The sequence below is a fragment of the Drosophila ficusphila genome, unplaced genomic scaffold, assembly GCF_018152265.1.
Source record: "Drosophila ficusphila isolate 14025-0441.05 unplaced genomic scaffold, ASM1815226v1 contig_198, whole genome shotgun sequence".
Classification (NCBI taxonomy): domain Eukaryota; kingdom Metazoa; phylum Arthropoda; class Insecta; order Diptera; family Drosophilidae; genus Drosophila; species Drosophila ficusphila.
The window spans coordinates 193,302-208,499 of record NW_025064092.1 but is presented as its reverse complement, the minus strand read 5'-3'; the positions used below and the strand labels follow the sequence as shown (position 1 = coordinate 208,499).

At 44.8% G+C, this 15,198-nt stretch overlaps 1 protein-coding gene across 2 annotated transcripts; it reads left to right on the top strand.

The window, feature by feature from the left end:
- Positions 1–994: 994 nt before the first annotated feature.
- Positions 995–15,028, top strand: LOC108091226 (open rectifier potassium channel protein 1). 2 transcript variants are annotated; one of them, XM_017190332.2, is made up of 7 exons: positions 995–1,482; positions 6,223–6,386; positions 10,184–10,482; positions 10,551–10,802; positions 10,861–10,964; positions 11,111–11,258; positions 12,435–15,028. In XM_017190332.2, exons 2-7 carry the CDS (start codon positions 6,245–6,247, stop codon positions 14,547–14,549), a joined length of 3,060 nt encoding a protein of 1,019 aa, XP_017045821.1. In that variant the 5' UTR covers positions 995–1,482; positions 6,223–6,244; the 3' UTR covers positions 14,550–15,028. The 2 variants fall into 2 exon arrangements, with proteins under 2 accessions (XP_017045821.1, XP_017045820.1); XM_017190331.2 differs by having other exon boundaries at positions 996–1,609.
- Positions 15,029–15,198: the final 170 nt, after the last annotated feature.

Sequence of the window (15,198 nt, the reverse complement as noted above, 5' to 3'; positions counted from 1 at the left end):
CAAAGTTCCTTAAATTAGTTTATTAAGATCCTAAGACAAATTACTTTATTGGCAATACAGATTATTATGGCATTGAAAAATAACAAAATATGTTCAATAAGTTCAACTTTTTTAGCGTAGATAATATTAGGTTCCAGATATATAATATTTGTTTTTGACGTAAGTTAAATGGGTATGTCAAGGTAACATTTTATAGTTCATCGGAAACATTTATTAAACTTTATCAATTTCACATGTGATCAAAGTTTTTTCAATTGGTTGGGAAATGAAACTTTATGTATATTCAATGATTCATAGATTTTCTTATTAATTTATCGTAAAAAAAACTTGCAATATTAGTTGTGGTTCCTTATCGGTATTTTTAATTTGTCTTATATTGGAATCAAAAGTGGAGATCAGTATTCTGTATATTATAATGTATGTATAATGTATAAAGTAAAGTAAAAGTATTTGCTTCTTAAGGAGGTCGATTAGGATATGGATGATGAAACTCAAGATCAGATAAATTTATAAATGTAATGGTTACTTGTAATGTTGGGTCAATTTAGTTCATCCTGCTAACGATTTGTTCCACTGTGCTGTTCCGTTGGTTACTACACAGTATCTCTTTTTTTTGCGACGATCGGTTTTTGGGGGATGAGGGGTTATTCGAGGGGGTTGGACGGGTGGTGGGGCTTTTAGTGGGCTGAACTGAGCTAGTAAAAATTTCGTATGTAGTTGCCGTTTGCCGATCGGCGTTTCGACTTGATTTAGTTTAGTTTAGTTTAGTTAGTGCAGGGATGCGTGGCGGAGCGCAGGGGGCAGGGTTCCTCCACCCCCAACCCCACTCGCACACAAAAGCCACTCACACACTTCTTGAGTGATTTCTACCTGTCTTATTTTTTGGAGCCCGCGAAGAGCGAAGAGCTCAAAGTGAGTGAGCGCCGGATTAGAGATCGCACATACTTTATATGTACATACATATGAACACATGTGTGTATTAATGTACAAATCAACTCACCGATCGGTAGTTAAAGGAGGTGGGACAATTACTTAATGCCGCGTTCGTTTGCCGTGCGGTTCTGAGCTTTTCCGCTCCGATTTTTCAGTATTACCACTCGAACGTTTTGTTTAAACTTCTTGTTTTGCCAAGTTTCACTGTGTCTTAACGGTTGTCTAACTGAAAATAACCGATAAAATAACGGGATTTTCGGGAAGAGCAGGAGCATCAAGCTCGACTGGAAGCTGGAAATAGCCGAAATCAACAAAGGAAAGCGAAAAAGAAACAGAAATAGCGGTTAGCGGTTAGCAAGCAGCGACGTCGGCTGCGACGCCGACGTTGGCAGAGACTGGAAACAGACGTGAGCTTGGAGCGTTCCATTTAAATCAGAACGGTTACGGGAATCGAGAAGCGACGGAGCGACGTCACCGCCGCCGTCACCGTTAACAAAAAGTGTCAACCGATCGCTGGCAGCGCTTCAATTCAGCGCGCGCCGCTTAACGGTAACGGTCCTTCCAGTATTTCGCAATTTTTTTTCCACTTGTCGTCCAAAAGAACTATACTCCAAACGCTCGAGAGACTAAAGTTTACGGATTTCCCGGGTGTTTTTTCTTTCATCAATTTTTAATCGTGGGTATCCTTAAAGTGAAACAAACATAATACGGAGGATCGGATCAGTGGAATACATAAATCGAAAGGATTTTGGTGGTGCATATTTTTTTTATTTCGGAAAGCTATGGAATTCGAAAACAGTGCACTTGTAAACAATAATCGTGGTTCACTGAAGTGCAGACAAGGCATTATCGCCATCCCACTCGATCCGTGTTGTTGTCATTATTTTGTTGTTTTCGTGGTCTCCTTGTATTTTTGTGTTATCTGAGTGGGCCACAAAGATCGGACCGTCAGACAGTCAATTGCACTCCCGGAATCCAAGCGATTACGTAGTGCACAGGTTAGAGTTCTTCTGGTCCCAATCTGAACGATCGGAATCGCATGTGCGCTCCACTTCAGACGAGCTGTCTCTCTGGCTTTTTGCACTTGAGGAAAAATAAATTGCCTTAGTACGGCTCTTGTTAATCTTAAAAAAATTGGATTTTAAAATTACACGTTTGGAGTTTCACCATCTACATTGATTATAAGGACACGAAAACAAGCCTGCAGAAAAAAATTATCCCCCGAAACTAATAAACCTTTATCAATCTGTAATCCGTTACTCCAACATAAAAGAAAACGAAATTTTATTGCTTATTTTACATTCCAGTTAAGTCCTAACTTATAATTGCCATATTTAAAAAGAAAAACTATAAAATTGCCCGTTTTCGGTGAGGATGTTAAAAATAATAAAGTGATAAACAATTTTTTACACAATTTAAACAGTAATACAATTAAATGGTTTAATGTTTGTTAACAATATTGAAATAATAAAGACCTTTAATCGAAATTCAGTAACATAAAGATACTCAAAAATATTAATAATATTCAAAACTTCTTTACAATATCCACTTTAATTTCAATGTGTTTTTTTTTTTCAGTGTTGATGCATAATCCGTAAAATCAATCTGTGCCGCACCTCAGCACGGTATCTGTAGTATGAATGCTTTTAATTAACGAAATTGTTTCACTGTGCAAAAGTGTTTGCTTAACTGTTGCTGCCATATGCAAAACGATCACTTACACACGCACCAAGTGTACCGTTAGCTAGAGACAGCTAACGGCAGCCAGTTATCGATCAGTCGATTGGCAAAGGGATCAAGAAGGCTTGCGATTGCGCCAGACTTATAGGCCAACTTCATCCATCATTGGGCATTTGGTTATAAACAAATATGGCCCAACTCTTGATCCCTTCTGTTTGTCAATCAGTTAGTTAGTAACTCAGTTAGTGGGTGGTGGAAGTCCCCCCAATCATCAATACATGTGACTGGCAGACATACAGTATAAATTCAATAGCTATAGCATTTAAAACAAAACGCATATACAATGTATTCGTTATATGCAAGGGAAGAATATATTTTAGAAATTATGACAAAATTTTGTTGTTAAAAAGGAGAGCAATTACAAAGTATTCAAACTTTAATTACACAAGCCTTTAACACTTTTCATTCTCTTAAATATATATATTAATGTAATGTAATGTGTTTTATTAACGAGTTAAGGGCGTTTGACTGTAGCTATTAATTGTCGTGTATAACTTTGGGCTCTGACGTCGTCTTATCACAAGCAGAAGCACCAGAAGTTGAAACTAAAGCACAAGACGATGACGAGACTGACGGGGGAAACGAGACATTGATAGATCGCAATTCAATTAATCATCTTGCCGCCCCGGCTTGTAAAACAATGTCATCATTAGCACCCAATAGCCTCATCAGCCAACCGTAGTCCCGCCTGGTATTTCCACCCAGATTTTTCAGACTCCGGACACAATGCCTGCGATTCTTGTTCCTCTTTGCCCGCTGAGATTTTCAACATTTCCATCTCCCTTCCTCGTTTTCCGAGGAATGAAAAAAGCACGGCTTTTGACGCTTGACGACTTTTGCGATTATTTACTAAACGTGTTCATTTTGCAGTTGCTGCTATTTATTATTGATTATACGACTATTTAGCGTCGGTATATGTAAATATTTTGTTATTTATTAATTTTGTTCCACATAATATATGACAGCAGTCCGTACATATATATCTATGGCAAGTGTATATACATAAGACCCAGTTTTCCCCCCCATTCTGCACGTAACACGAGTTTTCTGAGTTCAGTACTCTGGGGATGCACGTGCAGATCAACTGATCGAAAAACCGCTGATCATCTAGCGGTCCTTCGGCGACTTCAGCAAATACTCCCGACTCTCCATGAACTGAAGTCGGTGGGCTATCAATTAGTAAACGCCTTTATTGCCATATTAAATGTTCTGTTGTCTACTCCACTTGACGTCAAACATTGACTTAATTCATTTACATGATCATCGACTGTTTATCAATGCTGTTGTTATTGTCATTTGTGATTTGGGTTTGGCTTGATAAAGAGTGGGTCCATTTTATGGTTTCACGATCGACGGTCTTGTGTGCGAGATCTCAGAAATATTGTTTCCTTCAAAGTCCCCGTTGAGTTAACACTTATCATTCAGTTGAGAAAAGCCCAATTACGAATCAACTTTATTTTAGTGAAAGGAATTCTCCTAAGTGACAATCCTTTGTTGCGGTTGTCGCCAGCGTTATGGCTCGATTATCAGCAATTTCCGCGAACCTTTTGGCAGAAATTTCCACTCGCAAAGAATTCCAGAGGGCAAGCCCAAAAAAGCGTTAAAAAGATCGTTTGGCAACACACAGCGTCATCGAAATGTTTGTTCGGAATAAATAAATACATAAAAAAGGAAACACAATAAATGAAAAGACTTCCATTGAACGGCGTCATCGCCAACCAGTCAGTGCTGGAGGAACGCGCCCAATAGACGATTTTTTTATTGTTAACAAATTATTGTAGTCGCGTTTGTGGTCGTATTAGTTGTTGTTGTTATAGTTGCCATTGAGGCAACAGACCCCAGCCGAAAAAATGCGAAAACTCGAAGCACAAACAAGACTACTCCATAGATAATTCAATAGAAATTATACAGTAAGAACCTCGATAATAATAATTAAAGCTCTTGCAGAACAAAGCCGCGGAGAATCGTTATCAGCGATCACTTGACTTGAACAACGGGAATAAACAGTTCGAATTGTCCCAATGTAATCAAGCGTGTAATGAGAAGACTTTACCGATACGAGCAGATAGGGAAGCAGCGATGAAAATAGAAAACACCTACATATAGTATAACCGTGGCGGTTCGAGAGCCAACCGAAGAGAATTGAGATTAGATGGTTCACGTGAATTGGCGGGGGATTCCGGGTGCGTAAAGTCCACACACGAACTACCCCAATATGAACTCATTAGGGCGAACACGCAAGAAGCTTTATCTTTATGATATTGTAAGAACCACAAATCTGCACCACCACCGATGACTTAAGCACCCCGAGGCATCTATCTTTATGATATTGTAAGAACTTTCACCATCAATGGCCAATTAGCAACCAATCAGTTGCCATACTAGTCCCCACCACGGTCGTATATCTTTATTATATTATAGGAGCTTTAGCCATCGGACACAAATAGAATTAACGACCTGATAGGCATCAAGTAGTTTCATCATAGTTCTTCAGTCCATTTAAGCGGTGACTGTAGCTCCCCGCCGTTTATCTTTATGGTGTCCCAGGAACTCTAATCATCAGCTAATGACTAAAGCTCTCGCAAACTCTTGACACCTGGATCCGAGTTTTGTTTTTGGAACTCGGTCTTGTGAACGTTTTGTGTTTTGCATTCGCGATCGCTAATTGGCAGCCAAGTGCGGTACATTGCCGATCGGTTGACACCCACGGTGGCCCCTCGACCAGGTCCCCCGATCCCCAGACATTCGCGCACACTACACTCTGCTCTGGAGATAAGGGACCCAAGTCTTGGACCGCTGCGAGGGCGACGTCTGCGGCGGTCGCTAATCGTTAGCGGACTACTTTGCACCGCGAGAAGTCGTGGAAAATTAGCAGTTATGCCGCCCGGTCCGCCGGTGATATGATTAGAAGTGTCAATAGGTGTAAGCCGGGGCGATGACGTCGCTTTCGGCGGTGGCAACTCCCGAGCGAGCCAACAATGACGTTTGCCGGCGAAGGAAACCCAATTTGGCAGAGAAGTGCGTGCTTTAAGCTAAGGAATTTAAAGAGAGGATGCAACAATTTTACTGAAAGGGGTGGTACTGGACCTCCGTGGAGCCGGTTTAAACTCCTTATATAATAAGTCTTAGTTCTTCCTTTCTTCGTGTTAAAAATCTCACTTTTCGTATATACATACCTAAGAATAAGTTGTGATTTTGGGGATAAGACATTACCTTTTCTCTAAGGAAAATGTCTTTAAGAAACCTATAAGACCTGCCATTCTAGGCGGAGGGCATGGAACCGTACGGTCCGGTATCTGCATTCTCCTATCGAACACATATAGACAACAACTAGAGGGAATGGTCAGCACTCGAGCAATCGCAATCATGCTTCGATTAGCGGCGATACAACCATAAATAACGACAGACAACAAGAGCGGCGCGATCTCACCGAAACCCCAAAAAAAAACTGATCTACCTTCGATTTTGATACCTCTATTCTGATTCCGATACCGATCCGATTCCGATTCCTCCGGCACTCTGGAAACTTTAGCTGCTGTGTCCTTTCAGGTAGTGCGACACCCCGAAGAGCATGTCGCCGAATCGATGGATCCTGCTGCTCATCTTCTACATATCCTACCTGATGTTCGGGGCGGCGATCTACTACCACATTGAGCACGGCGAGGAGAAGATCGCGCGCGGCGAGGAGCGCAAGGAGCAGGCCGAGATCAACGGTGGGTGAGCTTCCAAAGAAACCATCATGGTGCCCCGTAGTCATAAGTACCCGCGTGATCCGGAGCTCGATCCACGACCGAGCATGTGATCCCGCCACAAACCCAAACTAAATGGTCGTCCACGACTTCGATAGAAAGTGTAGACCCATGTCGGATCGTCTAAAGCGCTGACACCCACTTGTTGAGGTTTCTCGGCCTCTGGCTCGTGGTTTCTGGTCAAGCTTAAAATTCCCATAGGAAAATTTTTTGGATAAATCGAACGAACAGTTGGCATACAAGCTAATTCAGAAAATTAGAATAGGACTTAGTATCCAACAAAATGGATACATTTTAAAGAGTTATTAAAACAATCAATAATATAATTTCAGATTAAAAAAAATGTTCTGAAAGTTAGCAAGCAAAGCAATTAAGCTTGAGCAGCCGCTCTAGAATTTACATAAAAACACACAGGGTTAAAGATCCCCCGTCTTAAACATATATCAAGCGCCATTCCGACGATATCTGGTTTTATTTCTTTTGGCAAAACGTGCGTAAATGTAGGAGGAAAGTGTGAGGTTTACGACTCAACAAGTCTGGGGCAATCAGGGCTGTTTGCCTTTTAGACATAGCGACCTCTATATTCAGACTCACATCGAGACGTATCAGGGTGTGAGAGCGATTATATCTACGCTAAATCGAGCCGCAGTCTCGGATGTATTTATTTTAATGCCTCCTCAATTGCAATAAATCCGAATTTAAATAGCACATAAAATGTGCTAATTACGCAAATAAATAACCCATAAACGCTCTAATTAGTAACCATCGACCCAAGACGTGTGTGGATCGCAGCGCATTGAATCAGGGGCTTACCTGCTACACGATCAGCTAAAGATCACTATATACATATATGACGTAGGTCACTCGAATAAGTGTCAAGGGTTCGATAGGCGATCGAACTCATTGGCGGGTAGTCCCTTTAGTCCTCAATTAATTCCTCTGAAAGAGTCACGCCAATATGTGTGAGCTGGCAAAGCCATTGGACAAAGTCACCTTAATCACTCCCGACTTCGGTCACAGCAAAAATAAAAGACCACTTCAATTGGCTAGAAGTTGGGCAATCGGCTATGACCACAACCGAATGCCGATGACTTTCAAGTGGACACAAACACGGCGAGATTGCGTTTGAGCCATTGACACCTGATAAGGTGACCGGGCCAACTAAAAAGCCGAGGGATCTCCCTGAAGAATTTCCCGAATATGATTGATTAGTGAATTAGATTATTGGGAATAAAGTTTGAGGATTGGCTTAGTTTAGAAATTTTATTGTTTACTGATTTAGATCTTTACAAAGTAAACAGAAGGTCTACCGAAAATAGTTGGAGGAATGATCTATTTTAAACCCACTTTAATCTTTAGGTAATTTTTTGCTTCCCTTTTTATCAACAATTCATAACATAATAAAAAACGAAAAAAATGCACTTTGCATTAAGCCCCTTTCAATAACAGCTCAATTTGAAAAGATTAAATGTGAATTAAAAATTTAAATTAGGTGGATTTTAATTTCGCAAAGACTTGCCAAATTTATACATTTAAGCCATCGCGATATTTTAATCCAAGATCTATTTGCACGTGGAGAGTAAACAGGATGTGAGAATTAGGGATTTCCAAACCATAGAACAGGGGAATAATTAGAGGGTTTTCGGTATGATTTATTGTTTATAAATGTTGCACTTTTTTCTTGTTTTTTTTTAAGGATCAATATTGTCGGAATTTCATTCCCTCGCAGTTAAATTTTTTTAATTGAAACTAGAACTAATTACACTAGAATCTCAAGGGGAGGAGGTCAAAGTTCAAAAAGATCCTCGAGACGCAGTGCATCACTGCCCTCGACCTCGGATGTTTTCTTGATTGGGCCGTGCGATTGCACTGCCTGGTGACTTGCAGCCTTGCTGTCGACTTTAATTAAATTAATTTATCAATTTGTTTGCCACAAACTTTTCCGGGCCCCGCACTCAATCAGCGAGATAATCAGAGTAAACGCCCTGGAATCTCCGAATCGCCGAAGAGGCGAGTCGAGAGGACTTGCAAGAATTCGAGATAATGATCGACTTCTATGAACAAATTGCCGGCAATCAAGATCCCCAGTGGGAGCAACAAAGGCGATTAAATTGTGGCCGCTTGTGCCCGTCACTCGTCGCACTATATGGCGGATATATAGTTGCTGTTGATGCTGCGGCTGTTAATCTCTGAATTGCCCCCAATTGCGACCCCTTGTGATCAGAGATCAGAGATGAGCAATGAAAAATGTGAAATGTGAAATGCGAAATGAGATGACACCGACTGGGTGCCACTGCAAGTCCCTTTGTTGGTCGCCACTATTATTTAATTATGCAATTCGCAAAAAGATTACCGTGGGCCTCGAATTGTTGGCATTTGGACAAGGCTTAGGGTTTATTGAAAGATTGCAGCTGCAGTCGGAACACAAATCTCGACTCGAGTCTAATGAACTTGGCCATAAAGGTTAGACAGCCGATCATGAAGATCGCCGCTGGCGGAGAAGCCAAGTGTTTGCACTCGTTTTGATAACGCCAAACCTGGGGGATCTTCAGTGGTTGGAGAGCACTCGATCTGGTTTGAGCGGATCTAGCCATCAATCAATCACCACTGCGAATCAGATTGATGGATTCAATCAATGAATATAAAAGCCATTCAATGGTGTAGATCGACAATAGATGGTAGATTACAGCCGGACTTGATAATCCCTAGCTATTTTTGGATTATACTATAATCATTTCATTTAGTTATATCACAAGTGATAGATAAGCTTCAACTATTCAAATACTGCTTTACGTAAGTTCTTAAAATAACTTCCTATTGCTAAATCAAGTGCGTAAACTTCCCCTTAAATGTTATTTAGTTAAATCACGCCGGGAAGTCAAGTCAGATCAAACCGCTCCACATTGCTGACCTACAGCAAGATCGTCTTTAGCTCTCTTTCCGGCCACGATCGCAACTAATTTGCTTGATAAATATCTCGCGTTGCCGCCGACGGGGTCGTTCATCCAGCGCATTTCAATTAACCGGAGCAATATCATCCGGGTCAGGTCATGATCGTGGTGATCGCGCACTGAGATCGGTGCACAGAAAAACAACTGAGTTCCGGCAGGAAACAATTTATGTTGTAAGGGTCTTGCAATCATTAAGTACTTTTAGAGATCGTAGATAGCACTAGTACTAATATTACCACGCATTTTGCAAGGGAAGAAGGTACTTACTTAAAGTGCAACAAAAATAAGACACATTAAAATGTTGGAGAGGTTAATCGAAATATCCTTAAGTAATTTGTATAATCATTTTTTAGAATGGTCCTATTTAAACAGAATTTTATTTATAGTGTAAAAGTGGTTTAAGACCTCCAGTAAATCTCTTCTAGGAATCACCGCCTTATCTTTCAGAGCAAACAATATATATAAACCTAATCGGATTTGCAGTTCGTATGGCAATTAGTTAAGTGTAAAATATATCACGCTGGGGGAAATGGAGGGTTAGCTAACCAGCGCCGATCACCGATATCTGAATTCGTAACGGTTCTCCCCGTTACGGGGAGAATCCGCATTTCGGTCCCTTTTGTGTCCATTGTAATCCGGCGGAAAGCGGAAGGTTAGCAGCCAGTGGCAAATTTGCATCCGGATCGGATTCGGTTAGACACGTGAACCACAATGGCGCCAATTAAGTTTGATTTGATTTCACGCTCGATCGGGCACGAAAGTTCACTCTTCTGATCGCCTCCATCGTTCGTTTATCGTTTACCCATGCAGCCTGGTTGCTGGAGGAGCTGTCCGACAAGAACAGCACCATACAGAACGAGATTCTCGAGCGGATATCGGACTACTGTGGCAAGCCAGTCACGACTGTTCCTGCACACGATGACACTCCGTACACGTGGACCTTCTACCACGCCTTCTTCTTCGCCTTCACCGTCTGCTCCACGGTGGGATATGGCAACATATCGCCGACCACGTTCGCCGGACGGATGATCATGATCGCGTACTCGGTGATTGGGATCCCCGTCAACGGAATCCTCTTTGCCGGTTTAGGTGAATACTTTGGACGTACGGTGAGTAGTGGTTTACTTGGACAGTTCTATGGTTACTAAACCTTTTGTAATATCATATTTCTTTCCAGTTTGAAGCGATTTACAGGCGATACAAGAAGTACAAGATGTCGACGGATATGCACTATGTTCCGCCGCAACTGGGACTGATTACCACGGTGGTGATTGCCCTGATTCCCGGAATCGCTCTGTTCCTGCTGCTTCCCTCGTGGGTGTTCACCTACTTCGAGGACTGGCCGTACTCCATCTCGCTGTACTACAGCTACGTGACCACGACCACGATTGGGTTTGGCGACTATGTGCCCACCTTTGGAGCCAACCAGGTGAGCCTGTAGCTACATCATTGTTATACATGCCATTAAATCCTGATTTCCCACTTAGCCAAAGGAGTTTGGAGGCTGGTTCGTGGTCTACCAGATCTTTGTGATCGTGTGGTTCATCTTCTCGTTGGGCTACCTGGTCATGATCATGACCTTCATCACCCGGTAAGCAGTGGGGTGCATTCAAGTCCATCGCATGTTGTTTCGTTCCGTTTGCATGAGCTAACCCCTTTGTATCCTCTATATCTCCGGTTCCATAAACCACACACAACCACAACAACCATTTTACATCGGGCATGCGGCATGAACAGGGGACTGCAGAGCAAGAAGTTGGCCTATCTGGAGCAGCAGCTGTCCTCCAACCTGAAGGCCACTCAGAACCGCATCTGGACGGGAGTCACCAAGGATGTTGGCTACCTGAGGCGAATGCTCAACGAGCTCTACATCCTCAAAGTGAAGGTAACCGCCGACCACTCTCATCATCCTCGGGCAACTAACGATGGGGCTAGCACTCAGTGTTTACAAGTCTCGAATCTGTTACAGATGGGATAGCACAATAAAACTTAAGCTGAAGCATCTAAATGAACTAAAATTACCTGGGGATAATCATTTAACGAACAGCAGTAAACCCCTTAGGTTTAACTTAAATCTTAAATTTACTAATATCATCAGAAATTCAAAATAACATTTTTGGGATCACTCTTTTTTTTATTAAAGATCATTGTTAACATATTGGGAATTTATTTATTTAAATCTTAATCCATCATTTATAAGAAAAGTAACTTATTATATTCAATTTACATTTCTAACAATTTAAAACAGGGAATTCTATAAAAATTTATTTGGTACTTATACAAATAAACATAATTATATTAAATTGATAAATGAATAACATCATATACAGTTCAAGGCATACATATTTGATCTAACTGGAGGAAAAATACTTAATAAATTAATCCAAATTATGATAACATTCAATGTGACTATGCACCTTGTACCAAATGTTCTTAGTTGTACCATAAGAGGGATAACTTAACTTTTACCCGCTTTTCCGAACTCATGGATATTCAAATGTAGGTGGAAACCTACTCAGCACTTACTATAAAGAAAAGAGCGGTCTTAATGCACTGATTCTGCAAGTGTTTAACCTACGTCTGTGCCTGTCTGACTAAGCGGAATTCCTGTTAGCCAGTATTCTTAAGCTCACCCAGAATCTCAAAACGCCGCTGTTCTCCGTTCTAGTTTTGTCGAAAGGGAAATAGAAAGAAGCCGAAAGATAAGACTAAGGCTCAGCAGAAAAAGAAGAGCAGCAGAAGTAAGTAACTCTCAGAGGAATTACTTCCCATTTATAAGGACAGTGCTAGCCCAGATCAACCCGACAGAGTTTGCAACAGCTACTGCTACTCCAAAACAGAAGCTAAAACACCTATTTCAATTCTTTTCCATTTACATGTTCAACACCAACCACCAATCTACACCTCCGACTTTGAATGCGACTCAAAATGGGACTCTTTCTTGGGGTTTTTATCCAATTTTAAATTGGATAATTCGGATCTGATTCCGCATCTAAATTACCTTTGTTTTGAAACTACAAAATATATTTATATATTTCCTGTATTGAATTAACCCCCTTAGCCTGTTTACACCGACATAGATATCGCCTACACCTTGCCGCGCTCCAACTCCTGTCCGGATCTGAGCATGTACCGTGCGGAGCCCGCTCCCATTCCCAGCAGGAAGCGGGCCTTCTCCGTGTGCGCCGACCTGGCCGCCGCCCAACGGGAGGCCGGCATGGTGCACGCCAGCTCGGACACGGAGCTGAGCAAGCTGGACCGCGAGAAGACGTTCGAGACGGCGGAGGCGTACCGCCAGACGACCGACCTGCTGGCCAAGGTGGTCAGTGCCCTGGCCACGGTGAAGCCACCGCCGGCGTCGGAGCAGGAGGACGCCGCGCTGTACGGCGGCTACCACGGCTTCTCCGACTCGCAGATCCTGGCCAGCGAGTGGTCCTTCTCGACGGTGAACGAGTTCACCACGCCGCGGCGTCCGCGGGCGCGGGCCAGCTCCGATTTCAACCTGGAGGCGCCGCGCTGGCAGAGCGAGCGGCCACTGCGCTCCGGGCACAACGAGTGGACCTGGAGCGGGGACAACCAGCAGATCCAGGAGGCCTTCAACCAGCGCTACAAGGGCCAGCAGCGGCCGAACGGAGCCGGTGCGGCTCCCATGGTCCACCTGGAGCCGGATGCTCTCGACGAGCAGCTGAAGAAGCCATCGCCGGCGGGAGCTGGTCGCGTCAAGAAGTTCTCGATGCCGGACGGGCTGCGTCGCCTGTTCCCCTTCCAGCGGAAGCGGCCGTCGCAGGATCTGGAGCGCAAGTTGTCGGTGGTGTCGGTGCCCGAGGGCGTCATCTCGCAACAGGCGCGCTCCCCAATGGACTACTACAGCAACACGGTGACGGCGGCCTCCAGCCAGTTCTACATGCGCAACGGACGCGGTCCGCCGCCGCCGCCCTTCGAGTCGAACGGCAGCCTGGCCAGCGGCGGTGGCGGTGGCCTGACCAACCTGGGCTTCCAGCTGGAGGACGGCGCCACTCCGCCTTCGGCTCTGAGCAGCGGAGCCTACCAGCGCAAGTTGGGCGGAGGAAAGCGCCGACGCGAGAGCATCTACACGCAGAATCCGGCGCCGTCCGCTCGCCGGGGTAGCATGTATCCGCCCACGGCCCACGCCCTGGCCCAGATGCAGATGCGCCGCGGCAGCCTGGCGACCAGCGGTTCCGGATCGGCGGCCATGGCCGCGGTGGCCGCCCGGCGGGGCAGCCTCTTCCCGGCCATCGCTTCGCCCAATGCAATGAGCTCGGCGCCGCGCCGCAGCAGCATCTTCTCGGTGACCTCCGACAAGGACATGAACGTGCTGGAGCAGACGACCATCGCGGATCTGATTCGCGCCCTGGAGGTGGTGCACACCCACGCGGTGCTGGATGAACAAACGCAGGCGGCGGCGGCGGCGGCGGCCAATGGAGAGGCAGGAGGCGCCGCCGGAGGAAGAGCGTCCAAGGGCAGTCGCAAGCAGAGGAAGATGGGCAACGCGGGTCTGGATCCGCCGCAGCTGCCGCCGATCCTCTCGCTCTTCGCCGGCGATCAGACGAGGAGTCTGCAGGCGGCGGCCGCCAATCGGTTGTACGCCCGTCGGTCCACCATTGTGGGCATCTCGCCCACCGGCGGAGCAGCCAGATCCCTGCTGGAGCCACCGCCCAGCTACACCGAGCGAGCCGGAAGTCAGAGCCAGCTGGCCGCCGGAGGATCCGCAGCCGTTCCGGCGAATGCCACTGGTGGCCAGCAGGGCAAGTTCCGTCGGCGCTTCAGCGTGAGGCCGACCGCTCTGCAGATTCCGCCGGGACAGGCGCCGCCGCCGGGTGCCAACTTGTCGGAGTCCTCCTCGCAGTCGGCGCTCCAGCGACGCCTCTCGCTGCGTCCCTCGCCGCTCGCCCGGGAGCTGTCGCCCACCTCGCCGCCCGGCGGAAGTGCCTTGCCAGCGGTGGCCGCCGAGTCTGAGTCCGGCGGAACGTCCGCCCAGCGACTGCTGCCGCTGCCCGCCGGAACGAGACCGAGCACGAGCAGCACCCACTCGCCGCTCTCGAGGATCGTGCAGATCTCGCAGGCGCAGCGCAAGAGCAGCATGCCCACCAAGGCGCCGGAATCGAGTGCCGGCGGAGGATCGAGTTCCGCCGGTGGATCCAGTGAGAGGTTGTAGTCCGTTATCAGTTATCCGTAATCCGTAATCCGTAATCCGTTATTGTTAAGTTGTGTTGCCAACTATGTCCATGTCACGGGATTGCTGCATCCGCTGTTTGCATCCATCCCACATAGTCGATAAGGCTGCCAAAAGTCCTTAGTTGTTATGCTAATGTTACCCGTAAATGTAACCTATTTACACATATCCAGTTATCCTAGTGTTATGTATTTTTAAAACCATCTCTCTCTATTGTTATCCTCTATTTATACCTGTATCTGTATCTGTATCTGTATCCTTATCTATATATATATATATATTCTTTTTGTATATTGCTAAGAAGGGGCTTATATGAACAAAGCGATCCATACATTTTCCAGCATTCAATTGGGACCTAAAAAGGATCTCGATTCGTGTGTATTTTCATTTATCTCTTAGGGTGTCTTCATTCGCCAAACATTTTCCATGCTGTTATTTAATAAAGATTATCTGCAAAAATATAAATTGCCTTTTACATTCGAAATAGAAATTATTTTTAAAGTATTCTTATGAGATCAAGAACTTTGTATGGCTTTCAAAGTTGTCAAAGTTGCAATCGGGAATAACTCCAATATGTATTTATTTTTGACTAACAAAATCAACTCGAACGCTGAAAAATTTGCCAGTCACA

Bases quoted from the DNA above. Each gene is read 5' to 3' on its own strand.
- LOC108091226 (XM_017190332.2), top strand. From the start codon at position 6,245: ATGTCGCCGAATCGATGGATCCTGCTGCTCATCTTCTACATATCCTAC. The intron at 6,387-10,183 runs GTGGGTGAGCTT...TTACCCATGCAG, and splicing joins GGAGCAGGCCGAGATCAACG to CCTGGTTGCTGGAGGAGCTG. The intron at 10,965-11,110 runs GTAAGCAGTGGG...CGGCATGAACAG, and splicing joins ATCATGACCTTCATCACCCG to GGGACTGCAGAGCAAGAAGT.